Here is a 13,767-nt window from a genome sequence, read left to right as displayed (position 1 = left end):
GCAGTCTCCACTACCCCGCCTCCCTTAAGACCATGCTGTGCCATGATCCTGGACTTCCCAGTCTCTGAGACTGTGAGGAACAGATTTCTGTGGTCTATAAGCCCCCCCCCCCCATCTCCAGTCTGTGGTATTTTGTTGTACCAGCCCGAGCAGACTATGACAGCCATTGTCAGTGCTAACTTATTAGGAAACTGTGATTTTTCTCTCCTGCTTTGCATTACTCTTCAAATGAAGTAATTTCAATTAGTTCTTCCATCCATAAAACAAAAAATGAGTTGAATGAAGAAACATGCAACAAAGAGCTATCAAGCAGTAAGTACATGTAAGGCATAATAGGGGTTTAGGTGATGCTGGAGCTGGGACTCTCTGCTGGTGCAGCTATCAATCTGGTAGAAGCAGAGAGAGAATGCCAATAGCTACATAAACACTGGAACATGGCTGTGCCCTAACACTGGGCCACCTCACAGAGCTGCAAAGTGTGGGAATGGCACACCTCCTGGGGAGCCATCTGTATAGACTGATATGGACAGTAAGTGAAGGGTACCCCTAGGGTTGAATGGTGAGCAACCTGTACAAGTGTACAGGACAACTCTGCAAAGAGAAGCACAAAAGCTACAGGGGTGGAAGAGCCTACTTCTCAACCGTGGAGCATCTACAATGTTTACATGGACTAAGTGGCAATTAAACCAGACCTTTAGATGAGAAGAGATGGGAGGAAGGAGGAAGGCAATCCGTAGGATGTAACAGAATAAGGAAAGGAACAAAGGCGGGAAAGTATATTGCATGTCTATGAAGGAATGACAGGCTTATTTGGGTGGATCATATAACAACATTTATTGGACACCTACTGCATGCCAAGAATAGGGAGGATAAAAAGAAAAAGTGCAAGTCCTAATGGCAGGGCAGGCCAGAGTGCGTGACTTCTTAAGATCCATGACTTTCATTGTCTAAGAGAAAGAGAGCCAGACAAGATTTGGGTGCTGAGCAGGAAGGCGATAGAGTTGTAATTCGAGACATTAACCTGGCTACAGAGCTGAAGACAGACCAGCGTGGAAAGAGGAATAGGCTTGCAGAGGAGGATGCTGCCAGCATCTGATGAGGCTTTCCCCTTACAAGTTCTTGCTCTGGTCTATTTCAAGCAACTCCCCAGAAGGGAAAATAAATCCAGAGAGACTTAGCTCATCTTTAGGGCAAAACTAGCTGTTTGCTTTGTTAAAGGGGTCCATGTGCCTCATCAGAATATGCAAATGATGAATCAGAGGACACATGGGGGCCCCCCAGCCCAGGGGACCACTGAGACCCTGCCAGTTCATGGACAGTCTCACCAGCCCCATGCAGGCTCACCAGCAGCAGCTTGATCTCACTGCTGTGAGCAAGATGCTCAGAGCAGCTCTAAGCTCCACTTTCAGCACCATCATGAGAATATGGGTCCTGTCAACTGTACCTCTTGGAGGCCACAGGAGAAGCACCTGAAAAGACTGCCCAGACTACTTTGCTTCAAATTTCTGTACAAACCAGAATGTTTCCCTCAAGTTTCAATCTATAAATCCAACCACCAACTAGCTGGTCCTCCCTTCATGCCCACAGGCCACTGAGCATCAAGATGGCCTAATGATGACTCTCCTAACACCAGGTGACTAAGAAGTTGTGGAGTGTTTAGTAACTTGTCTTTCCTCGAGAACGTAAGCTCCATGAGGATAGACATTTGGTCTGTCATTCACTGGGGTAGCCTAGCCCCCAAAACAACACAGGACCTATTAAATAGAGTCTCCTAACACAGGTGTGTCCCACAGAATTCCATGCCAGGGCTAAGGGCACACCATCTATCCAGCCTCACACAAGCTGGAAACAGGAGCATCACCAGGGGTCCTTCCCCGCCCACCTCCCACACCCCCAATCAATCCCATACCCTGGAGGCAGCCTAGTCCACTGGTTAGGATCCAGGCCTCTAAAGCCAAATTGCCTGGCTGCTTCTCATCTTGATTTGTCACCAACTAAAGACAGGACATTGGACAAGCATGTTAGTCTTGGAGTCTCAGCTTCTGAATCCATAAAATGGGGTTGTTACTATCAAATTGAATTAAAGTATATGAAGCACTTAGAACAGTGACCCCCAAGGAATATGGACTTAATAAATGTTAGCATGACTAGTGTACCTGCTCTTCGGTGAGAGTTCACAAATACATGCTCCCCTTCTCTCCCTGTCTCTGAGCTGGCTCCCTCCAACAGATCCTCTGTCCTGTAAGCCCAGGACTCCCTCCGAAATGATCACATAACCCCCCTGTTCATTGTACGATGCATAAAGTCCCGCCTCCCGCATGGAGCTAGCAGGAGGTTTGATAATCTCATCCGGTCCACCTCTCCAAACACATGTCTTCCTACTCCCCCTCCACAGACCTGCACTCCAACCATTCCCTTCCCCAGATGTGCATGTGACCAACTTTCTCCTTCTTAAGGAATAAAGTGCCACCTGCTCAGGGAGGCTCTCCATGGCCGCTCCATCAAAAGTGTCCCCTCCCTCTCCAAGGGCTCCCCCCACTGCATTGCCCTATTTGGTTCTTCTCAGACTGGAACTCTCTATATCCATCTGCAGGTCTATCTCCTGCCCGCTGCTAGAATGTGAGCTGTGTAGGGAGGAGTTTCTCTGCTTCCACAATGCACTTATCCTCCTGTTTTCTCACTCTACATGCCAGTGCTTGGCAAGGGCCTAGCCGTGGGTACAATGTCAGAGACTAATCATGTTTTCCCACAGGCTCAAGTGCATGCTGCCTCTCTTCTTTGACCACCTTCACATTGCTTTGCTAACTGCTTCCAGCCTTCTGTGGTCAACGTAGATGTCACTGTACTTGATGAGGAAGCCATTCAACTGGGTCAGGTGTCCTTCTTTTATGTCCCCCACTGATTTCAGAACTCAAAACACAGATGAATGCTATAGTCTACTAAATAGTCACTTCCCTGTTCCCTGCGAGATGGGGTCTTGGCACTGGGACCTGTATTTTGTAAATAATCATGTCCCTATATTTTTACTAGTCCCTGTAGATATAACATCCAGTAATTTTTTATTGAAAGAATAAATAAATAGACAAGTTAATAATAACCAAAGAGATCCAAATGTCCTTATAGTCTGACATACGTATCTGGGTGTTACAAGCAGAGGCATTCAGAAAAAAAATGTGGGAGTAAACCTTTTAGCATTGTATTGGGCAAGGGTCTCTTAGGCAAAAAATCCAAAGCACAAACAAACAAACTGGTCCTAATCAGAATTAAAAATGTTTGTGTTTCAAAAGATACCATCAGGAAAGTAGAAAAGTTAACTCAGAATGGGAGAAAATATTTGCAGATATTTATCTGATAAAGGACCTGTAACCATAATATATAAAGATCTTCTACAATTCAAACAATACAAAGACATGTAAGCTGATTAAAAACTGAGCAAAGGAGGGGTGCGTGGGTGGCTCAAACATCCAACTCGAGGTTTTGGCTCAGGTCACAATCTTGCAGGTTGTGAGACGGAGCCCCACGTCAGGCTCTGCACTCAGCGGGGACTCCACTTGAAGGTTTTCTCTCCCTCTGACCCTCTGCCCACTCACATGCTCTCACTCTCTCTAAAATAAATAAATTTGAAAAAACAAAAAGCCCAAGGAAAGGATTTGAACAGTCATTTCTCAAAGAGGATACACAGATGGCCAATAAGCTCAAGAAAAGATGCTTGACAGCATTAGATACCAGGAAATGTCAATCAAAACTACAAAGTAGCACTTCACAGCCATCAAACAGCTAAAATAAGAGAACAACAAGTACTGGTGAGGACTTGGGGATACTGGAGCCCTCATTTGTCACTTATGGAATTGGAAGATGGTGTAGAGCTGTTTTGGAAACCGGTTCTGGGGATTTCTCCAGAAATTAAGCATAAAAAGTTAACAGCTGCTGAGCTCTTTAGCAGCCCTGCTCCTAGTTAGACACCCATACTTGTACACAAACCTTCACAGGAGCATCATCCAGAACTGCCAAGAAATGGAAACAACCCCAATGACAACTATGTGCTGAGTGGATACACAAAAGGTGGTGGTGCCATGGACTGGAGTATTATTGGAAACGCAAATACAAGAAGCATCGATGACCCCTGCTATGACACCGATGAACCTTGAGAATGTGGTACTCGGCGAAAGCAGCCACTCATGAGAGACTAAACAGTGAGAGACTCCATTGATGTGAAAGGTCCAGAATCTTCAAATCTACAGGCACAGAAAGATGAGGGGCTGTCAGTGGATTGAAGAAGGGGGACACGGGGAGCAAGTCCTCATGAAGACAAAGGGGTCTTGCTGAGATGGTGAAAACAGCCTAACATTAGGAAGTAGTGATGGTTGGACAAGTCAGAGAACACTAAAAACCAATGGACTGTACTCACTTGAAGAGTGAACATTAGGTATGTGAAGTAGATGCCAACACGTTCTCATCTGCCTGAGATGGGAAGTGGCCTGTTTGGGGGAGGGAAAGAGACCTGGTCTGCTCAGCTGTTTCTGGGCTTCTCTCTCCTGAGGGAGCTGGGCTATACAGCCAATGGTCTGCTGTGTCAGGAAGGCCTGCAGGTGTCAGGGTTGGCCTCTACCAGAAGGGAAACCCAACTAATGGGGGTGAGAAAAAGCCCAACCGTGCCTGCATTTGAGAGAATATCCTACTGCGCCCACATTTTGAAGAAATGTCCTGCAGCTCAGAACAGTGATAAAAAGGACTTTCATTCTCCATGTGTGACTTCTGAGTCTTATTTTACATTTAGTTCCTAATCAGGAAGGTAAGAAATAGTTTTAATGATAGGGTCCTCAAATTCCAAAATCAAAGGCCAAGGGCCCCACCCCCACCCCTTGCTCTTTTTTTCACAGGGAGATAGCAGGAGTTAGACAGACGTTAAGAATATATTTATATCAACTGAACTGCATCAAGCAAAGGAGGAGAACTTAGAATTTTTTCTTACAGAAAAAGATAATTTCTCGATATAGGATTCAATGTTATTTAAATTTATTTCTACAACAACTAAAAATAGTCTTTTATACCAGTCATCAATTATATGCATTTTGGGAGCATTGATTTAAGCCCAGGAGCAAAGGCTTTTTTGTGAATAGGCCAGAACATCTTCATATACAACCAGTCCCACGTAGCTTGCCGGGGTCTGAACAATACAGACATTAAGCCTGGTCTATATTCAGACCAGATCACACTTTTACAACAAAGAAAGCAGCAAGTGCATGTTTCATCTTCAGCAGAGCCTGCAGACTTTGCTCATAATGAGCAATGCTCCTGCTGCCTTTGTGATTTCCTTAACTGCTCCCCTGTTCCAGGTTGGGATGCAATAAATATGGTAATACAAAGAGCAAAGATGATTAAACCCCAGCTTTCTCCCTGCTTTTCTTTCTTCTCTTGTCAGGAATGTGCCACAGCCCCTACAGGGCAATCCAGGGTCTGCTTTTATTAAAATATACAGGGACATCTGAGCTGAAATAATCCTTAATTATTAAGTTTACAATGGAATTGCAATTCTAGAAAAAGGAAGAGTCTGTGACAGTACCTCCAATGCTCAGTGAATCTGTTATCCTTAACGATTTAATAGAACTCACTGCAGAAAAACACAGCAGCCAGAATGGGGGTTTTTCAATGTGAGTTCTTGGTTTGAGGGAGGACAAGTGGCACTGATAATGTGGGAACATTCAAGGACAAGTCTATATCACATCAGAAAAGTTTTCCATGGGAGAGGAACAGAGCAACTTTCTAAAACAAAACAAAACAGAGAGAGAGAGAGAGAGAGAGAGAAAGAAAGAAAGAAAGAAAGAAAGAAAGAAAGAAAGAAAGAAGAAAGAAAGAAAGAAAGAAAGAAAGAAAGAAAGAAAGCAAGCAAAAGGCCCTGTGGCTTCCAGGTTTTGGCAGAACCAAGGAAGGTCAGGTCAAAATGTGAGGAGAAGTGATGACTCCCCAGTGACCTTGAACAAGGTATTTAACCTCTGAGCGTCAGTTTCCTTATTCATTTGTGAGGATAATGACAGAGGGATAAAGGGGTGATTACAGAGATCACAGTAATGATAACAATTCCCTATGTGATCACTCAAAATGATGATGAAAAATAAAAAGAATAATGATATTCAAGACAGTAACTTTTCTCCCCCCAGACTCTGAATCTAGACTGAGTGGGTACAAAGCAAGGTCTCTAGTAACTTCTCTTTGATCCTGAGCTATGACTTAACCTATAGCTTCATCAGTTGTAAAATGGGGACAATCATACTACCCACCTCACGGAGTCACAAGAGCATGAAATGCATATCTGAAAAACACTTCACACAGAGAGCTAGGTTCGTATTTGTTCAATACACAAAACACAGAATGTTTCACATAGATTATCTCTGAGGATAGTCCAACAGGGCTCTAAGACGTAAGGGAACAAGACAAAGCTCTTCAGAGACTTCACTAGGGCCACCCAGCTCGTAGATGGTATGACCAGAATCAGTACCTACTTCTGTTTGTTTTATTCAAATCCTAAGTTCTTCCCGTCACGATCTAGAAACTGCTTCTATAATAAGTATAAGCCTGAATAAGCAATAACACAATTAGAGGCAGATATTGGGCGCAAATAGGCTGTTTTATCTTCCATGTTCTTCAGGGGCACAAGTTTTAAAAAAACAAAACAAAACAAAACAAAAATCCAGCTGCTTGATATGCAAAGTAAGGGAAATCACCCAACTTCTTCCTGCCAACAGGGCTGTAGAGTGTGAGAGTAAGTAGATCATCCTCGCAAACAAATATTAAATTTTTACAAGCTGGCCTGCCTTCCTGCCCAGGAGGTAAACACCTAGTGGCTACGTAATTTTTTTTTTCCTCTGCTCTCTAAAAGCTCGGTTTCCTTGAAGAGCAGCTATACTTCCCAGTTTATCTGCAAATGGGGTTGGAGTTATGTCCCCCAATTTTTCTTGAAATAGTCTTCCATCTAGGTGACACAGACACATAATGTGCTATTTTTTTCTGTTAGGTAAACCCTTGTTCACATATATTTTGTATTGATTTTTTTCTCATCCACCCTTTTTCTTTATCATAGGGGTTGCATAATGAGATGACCAGAAATATATGTAAAGAGAAAACAAAAACAAGATCATTTTTGTTTCTCTCTCTCCAAGCATAACACGAAAAACTCCCTTTTTACACAGGGTGTCGGCTAGTCTTCCTGCCCCCGGTATTCTGTTTATGTGCATCTGCACACATGTGACATATACGTGGCTTTGCTGACACCACGTAATAATATTATGCATATGTTTTGAAGTGTGTTGTCATTTTATCATACAATTTGTCCATATGAGGAGATGCTTTTTAAGACCAACTGAGGACATGCTTTACTACAAAAGGGTGTTCCATTATTTAGTCTTACTGTTTTTAAGTATTTTTCAAATTTTTAGGATCGTAAGCAATAGGTCATTAAAAAAAGTATTTCCTGTAGCTAGGATTATCCTCTTAAGACAGTCCCTGAAGTTAGTCATATAGGGTCAAGGTCTTGGGCATAACATCATAAAACTTCTTCTCCAAAAGATTATAGCAATTTCCAGTTCTGGTAGGAGTATATAAGAGTGCCTGTGTGTCACTCTTTTACTATCTTTTAAAATATAGTGTGCCCACTGTCACCAGGCATACTGCAGAAGTAAAATTGATTTGATGAAACAAAGCAAGCCTTAAATGAAAATTTGCTGAAAATCCTGTCTGGAGAATAAATCTAATTGCTGTAATTAACAGTGAAAGCCAAAAGAAGCATTCTACACCACTATTATTATATTATTATTAACATTAGAAAGGTACTTCATTTGCCAAAGTATTTTATAATCATGTATTGGTTAATCCCCATAACGTGCTTCGGAAGCAATGAAGCTATTTATAGCTGGACTTTCGGAGCGGAAAGTCTTTCAAAAGTCCTTTTGTCTTGATATCTCAAGTCATTATCACCAGCACATCAATTCACAGACATTCTCATTTGTAGAATTTCAAGGATGGGAGGGATTTAAGTGGTCATCTGGACCAAGATAAAGTAGTCACTGACGTGGAGTGCAGAAATTTCCTAATGCATACTAAGAATTTGCTTTCTTCTCAAATCCCCATGCTTCCACGAAAGCATGTCATGCCATCAGCAGCCAATTACAAATCTGCTATTTTTAAATGTAACATCTTTGTGCTACACAGTGACTGTAGGAATAAAAGTTTATACTCAATGGGATTCCTTAGGGTTTCAGCAACTACTGGAATTATTTGATTTGTAGGTAACGCAACAATGTGAATATTTATACCCAACAATACCAAACGTTTTCATGGCTTCAAAATTTGCCATAATTCAGATATAGCACAACTGAAATCATGCAAATCATGCAAATCCTCTTTTCTTAAAAAGGGGCTTCTTGGGGCACCTAGGTGGCTCAGTGGTTGAGCATCTCCTTTGGCTCAGGGCGTGATCCCGTGGTCCTGGGATTGAGTTCCTGGTCCTGGGATTGAGTTCCGTATTGGGTTCCCTGCAGGGAGCCTGCTTCTCCCTCTGCCTGTATCTCGGTCTCTCTGTGTCTCTCATGAATAAATAAAATCTTTAAAAAGATTTTTTTAAAAATCTTGCCCCCACCCAATCAGGTCTTGTCTTATCTTGTTTAATTTGGACAAGAGATAACTCAGGAAAGGCAGGATCACTTCCAGAGTGAAGAGGAATCTACCCTTTGCATGGCTGTTTGCATGGGGATCTGCTAGGATCCACAGATTGGAAAATTTTACTGCCCTAGAAATTACTACAAAACACCTGGTTTCAAGCAGCAGATGAAGGCTACAGAATCACAGGGAGTCTCAAAAACCACACAACAGCAGGAGTAGTGTGGAAGGGCCATCTCCCCTTAAGACAGAAAATGTGAGGTTGAGCCCTACTCGGTCATTCTTTTTTTGGTATTTCCATTTCCTTCTGAGATGTGCAACTGAAATCCCAGTGCCAACTGTGAAGAGCAAATAGGAGATGGGAGAGCCCCAACCACTAGCCCACAGTGTTCTCTACTCTGCTTACTCATTTCTCTCTTTTATCTGCTCCGCAGGGGATGGAGGGTGGAAGCAGGGAATCCCTCCCCCTCCTGGGTGGGGAGCAGACCTGCTAGCTGACCAGAGGCATAGTAGGGCACCCCAGAGAAACACCCACCCAGGTGAGTTCAGTAAAAACAACTGAGCTAATAAATTCTGTCTTCAACCTAATAAATTTTAGGGTGCACGGATTCACAGCAAAAGTTAACTGGCCTAGGAACTAAAGTCTAAAGAATTAAAATGACCTGCTGAAAATCACTCAGCTATAGAGTGGCAGGACCATGTAATCGAACCAGGTCTGAGCTGGGCAGATTAGTTAACTGGTCGAATAAATACATCTTCAGGTGATTTATTAATGAAGTTTCCCAGATTCACTAGATAAACAATTTAACATTGAGCATTTAACACTTGTGAAGTCCTTCACTAAGATAATGGGAATACAGAAACATTGGGCATGATTTCTGTCCCCCAAAGTCCCATATTCTACTACAAAAGACATAACATGAATAAATAAAATAAAACATACTAAGTACAATGATAAAAATGCACAGGGTATTATAGGCTGGGAGGAGGGGGGCTCTTGCTGACTAACAGGTACAGGTGGGCGTCCTGTTAGAAGGATAAGGAGTCTACAAAGTCGGGAGGGGAAAATAGAGGGAGGAGAGAAGAAATGGACAGAGCAGCATGGTGAAGACAACAGGCAGGACACATGTGGGAGAGGGTAGAAGCCACAAGCAGGTCAGTGTTGCTGGAGAGTCAAGTTATCAACAAGGGGAAGAAAGAGAAAGCATGCTGAGAACGACATCAGGCAGGTCCTGATGGTCCCTATACCACAGTAAAGAAGTTTGATTCTCTCCCCTCCATGAGGAGAAGCCAATGAAACGTTTGAAGAAACCAGATTTGCCTTTCTGAACCACCACCTGGCCTTAGAGGCTAGATCTGTGGGGACTGGAAAACCAAGAGCAGCAGAGAAAATATGCAGACCTCAACTGTGCCAGGTGCAGCAAAGATGAAGAGAAAGGGATGGAATTAAAAATATTAAGAGAGAGAACCCCCAAATTGATCACAGAGGGGCCAGATGGGGGTCTGAGAGAGAAAGGGGAACCAAAGGCCAGTTTCTTGCGTGGCTGGCAGGTCTGGAGTGCCCACCACGCCTCCCATCTCTGTTGATGCCACTGACAGCTAGATTCGGACATTAACTTCACATTAATCTTCATTTAGTTGAGCTCTAAGAGCTTTTCATGGCTGTTCCTACTGCTCAAAGCCTTCTAGATCTTGGCTACAGCCATAGATAGCTTCATCTAAACCCTCGGTAAGAATGTTAAAGGACACTGGGTAGAACTTGGTAGAACTGGCTAGAACTTGGTAGAGCTAGAACTTAGGACACTTGGTAAGAATGTTAGAAGAGAGGACACTGGCTAGAACTACAAACTCAATTCTGGATGCGCCCTCGATAGGTCCAGATATCAATCAATCCAAACAGAGAAAACATAAAAGAAAGTTCCTGTAAAAAAAAAAAGAAAAAAAAAAAGCAGAAGCAAATGACAGGAGTTTAATTTGGACAAGAGATAACTCAGGAGAGGCAGGATCACTTCCAGGGTGAAGAGGAATCTACCCTTTGCATGGCTGTTTGCATGGGGATCTGCTAGTATCCACAGATTGGAAAATTTTACTGTCCTAAAAGACAGGACTTCCTGATGGTCAGAGATGCCCAGATGTGGGACAGGCTACATTGGAATAGAGCAAGCAAACTCTTATGAATTTGCTAGGGCTGCCCCAACAAAATACCACAGACTGGTGGTGGCGGGGGGAGGGGGGGCGGAGTGGTGGGGGGGGTGGTGCTTAAACAGTAGAAACTTATTTTCTATGGTTCTGAAGGTTTGAAGTCCGAGACCAAGTGACAGCAGGGCTGGGTTCTCTTGAGGCCTTCTCCCTGGGCTGGTAGACGGGCATCCTCTCCCTTTGTCCTCATGTGGTCTCTGCTCTGTGTGACACTGTCTCCCCAACTCCTCCCCTTATCAGAACACCAATCATACTGGATTATAGCTCATTCCTACTGCCTCACTTTCACTGAACTACCTCTTTAAAGACCAGTCTCCAAATATAGTTCACATCCTGAGGTACTATGGGCTGGGGTTCCAACAGAACAATTTTAGGGGGACATCGTCCAGTCCATAACACAACCTGTCATTAGAGATGTGTAAACAGAGAAGGCTGGTGATCTCAGGCCAGGGAAGACAATGAAGAAATTCAAGCCTCAAATCTGGAGTGTCCCTGAAGGTCCCCTTAGGTCTAGGAGCTACAATTCTACACATTGTGGGATAGCACCTGATTGCTCCTGTTAAACATTATGAACCCAATAATATCCCCAGGGTGTCAGGCAAAACTCACATTTTCACAGCAGCTTTGACTGATGAGAAATGCTGCTCTTCTTTACCCTTCCCCCAAGGAAGTCACAGGCATGAGCCTGCAAAGGGCCACAGCCACACTTACCTGTGAAACAGGACAGACTTGACCAAGGTGACGACATCACGGCTGGCGTTATACCCGGCACAGACGATAGCAACGTGGATCGTCTGGGAAGCAAAAAAAACAGGGCAAACCGTTAGACAGATGGAAGAGAGCCTTCCCAGTGCTTCAGACCATGTGGAAAAGAAAAATCCCCCTTATTTCTTGTTGGGATCATTAGAAAACAAAGGGCATAGTCTGCAGCTGTGGAAAATAACTTGAGACCATTTTATTAAGGCCTTTTTAATCGGTTTATGGAGCTATCAACATTTGGAAACCATTAAGGCTCTTTGCAATTACATTTTGGGGATGAGAAAAGAGGCGATTGGCTCAAACAAGCAGTGAGTCCCCTTCCCCCAAGCTGGGAGACCGTGACAACTGGTAACAAGAGAGAAGAAAGAAATACTTCCTGAAAGAAAGAACTGAAAGGGATTTTAGACTGAGAAGTGATGGCTCAGAGTTGGGAAATGTTCTTGCAAGACATCCCAGGTGGTGTGCCTCGGTGGCTCAGTTGGTTAAGCATCTGATTTCAACTCAGGTCATGATCGCAAGGTCCTGGGATGGAGCCCCACATCGGGCTCCCTGCTCAGTGGGGACTCTCCTTCTCCCTTGCCCTCTGCCCCTCCCCTTGCTTGCTTTCACTCTCTCTTTCTCAAATAAATAAAAATAAAATCTTTAAAAAAAGAAAAAAAAAAAGATGCCCTAGGTTAGGGGATCCTGACTGGGCACAGAGACCCATAAACATCTATACAGGTTCATCAACAACAAAGGCCCCAGCTGGGACATCATTCCAAGAACTGAGAGCTGGCAAGATTGAAGGGAACCTCATGGCGTATCTCATCTGAGCAGTCAAGAGCACAGGCTCCAGACACAAACCCTGGCTCCGTCCTTTAGTCCAGGGGGAAAAAGTGGCATCAGGTGACACACAAGTCCTACAGGATGTCATGGAGTACATAAGGGGATGATACCAAGAGCAGTCTATGGTGCTTGGCACACGGCATTCCAATCACAGCAATGATGATCTCTAGAGCTGAACTTCCCAAACAGGGTCCCTTGGCACCCTGGTGTGCTGAAAGTGAATTACGGGAGACAAGGTCACTCATCCCTTCCAGTGAGATCTCAAGGCTCCCAAGGCAGGGCTGGCTCCCTTGGGCTTGGCTGCCCTGTGAGCTTCAGCAACTTGATGAAGACTGAGAAGCCCTGCTCTAGAGCATCCCATACAGAAAGTCACCCAGCCTCTCAAGACAGCTCAAAAAATAGAAGGTTCATGTCTCCCAATGTTGTACCTTTTACTGAAGCACTGCCTTCCTTGAACTGAAATCAGTCTACCTCGCTCCGTCCTGGGAGTACTGCAGAACACATTTGTTCCCTCCAGCATCCAATACCTAATAAAAGGAAGTTTCTCAAGAGGGGCCATCTTCAGAACTACTCACTCCCTGTTATTCCAATCGGCCAGTTCAAAACATGGTTCTGTTGACTCTATGTACTACTTTTACAACTTCCTAGGAGTCTATAATTACTTTAAAAAATGGAAAAAGAAAGGAAAGGAAAGGAAAGGAAGAAAAAAAAGAAAAAAGAAAAGAAAAGAAAAGAAAAAGAAAAAGAAAGAGAAAAAGAAAAAGAAAAAGAAAAAGAAAAAGAAAAAGAAAAAGAGAAAAAAGCAGGTCTGACATCCTAGTCACTCCCCTACAGGCTTTCAGGGCAATGACCTATGATTCCCAGGCCTACTCCACCACCCCACCCAAGACATCACTGAGGGAAGTTTATTCAGGCTACGACAGGTGAGATTCCAAACCTGGAATAGAGATTCTGAACCTGGATAGTACATCAGAAACACCTGAAATATTTTTGAAACAACCCTGTGCCCCATTCCTACCTGAGACCCATTGACTCACAATCTCTGATGGCCAGGATATAAAATTCTTCTGCTGGAAGGCAGTGGTTCTTGATAGGAGGCAAAAGTTGCCCCCTTGCCCTGCCCAGAACATCTGACAAAGTCTGGGGGTGTGCAGGGCTACTGACATCGAGTGAGCAGAAGCCAGGGATGCTGCTCAATACCCTACAAGGCACAGGGCAGCCCCCACAAGAGAGAATTATCCTGCCCCAAAAGCCGCAGGGCTGCTGGGAGGAAATTTGGCTTTCAGAAAGAAGAAAGGAGGGGGAGGGGAGGGAAACTCAGACCCATGAGCT

The 13,767-nt window shown here is 43.9% G+C and overlaps 1 protein-coding gene across 5 annotated transcripts in view; it reads right to left on the bottom strand.

Annotated features, from left to right (window-relative positions):
* LARGE1 (LARGE xylosyl- and glucuronyltransferase 1) overlaps positions 1 to 13,767 on the bottom strand; it is a 527,056-nt gene that overhangs the window by 262,420 nt on the left and 250,869 nt on the right. For all 5 annotated transcript variants that reach the window (XM_026010946.2, XM_072741868.1, XM_072741869.1 and 2 more), the window contains exon 4: positions 11,563 to 11,645. In XM_026010946.2, the coding sequence (XP_025866731.1) occupies positions 11,563 to 11,645 (83 nt within the window). The remainder of the gene's footprint in view (positions 1 to 11,562; positions 11,646 to 13,767) is intronic.

The sequence above is a fragment of the Vulpes vulpes genome, chromosome 16 (assembly GCF_048418805.1).
Source record: "Vulpes vulpes isolate BD-2025 chromosome 16, VulVul3, whole genome shotgun sequence".
Classification (NCBI taxonomy): domain Eukaryota; kingdom Metazoa; phylum Chordata; class Mammalia; order Carnivora; family Canidae; genus Vulpes; species Vulpes vulpes.
Note: the sequence above shows the minus strand (reverse complement) of the source record. Positions and strands in the feature narration are given on the sequence as shown.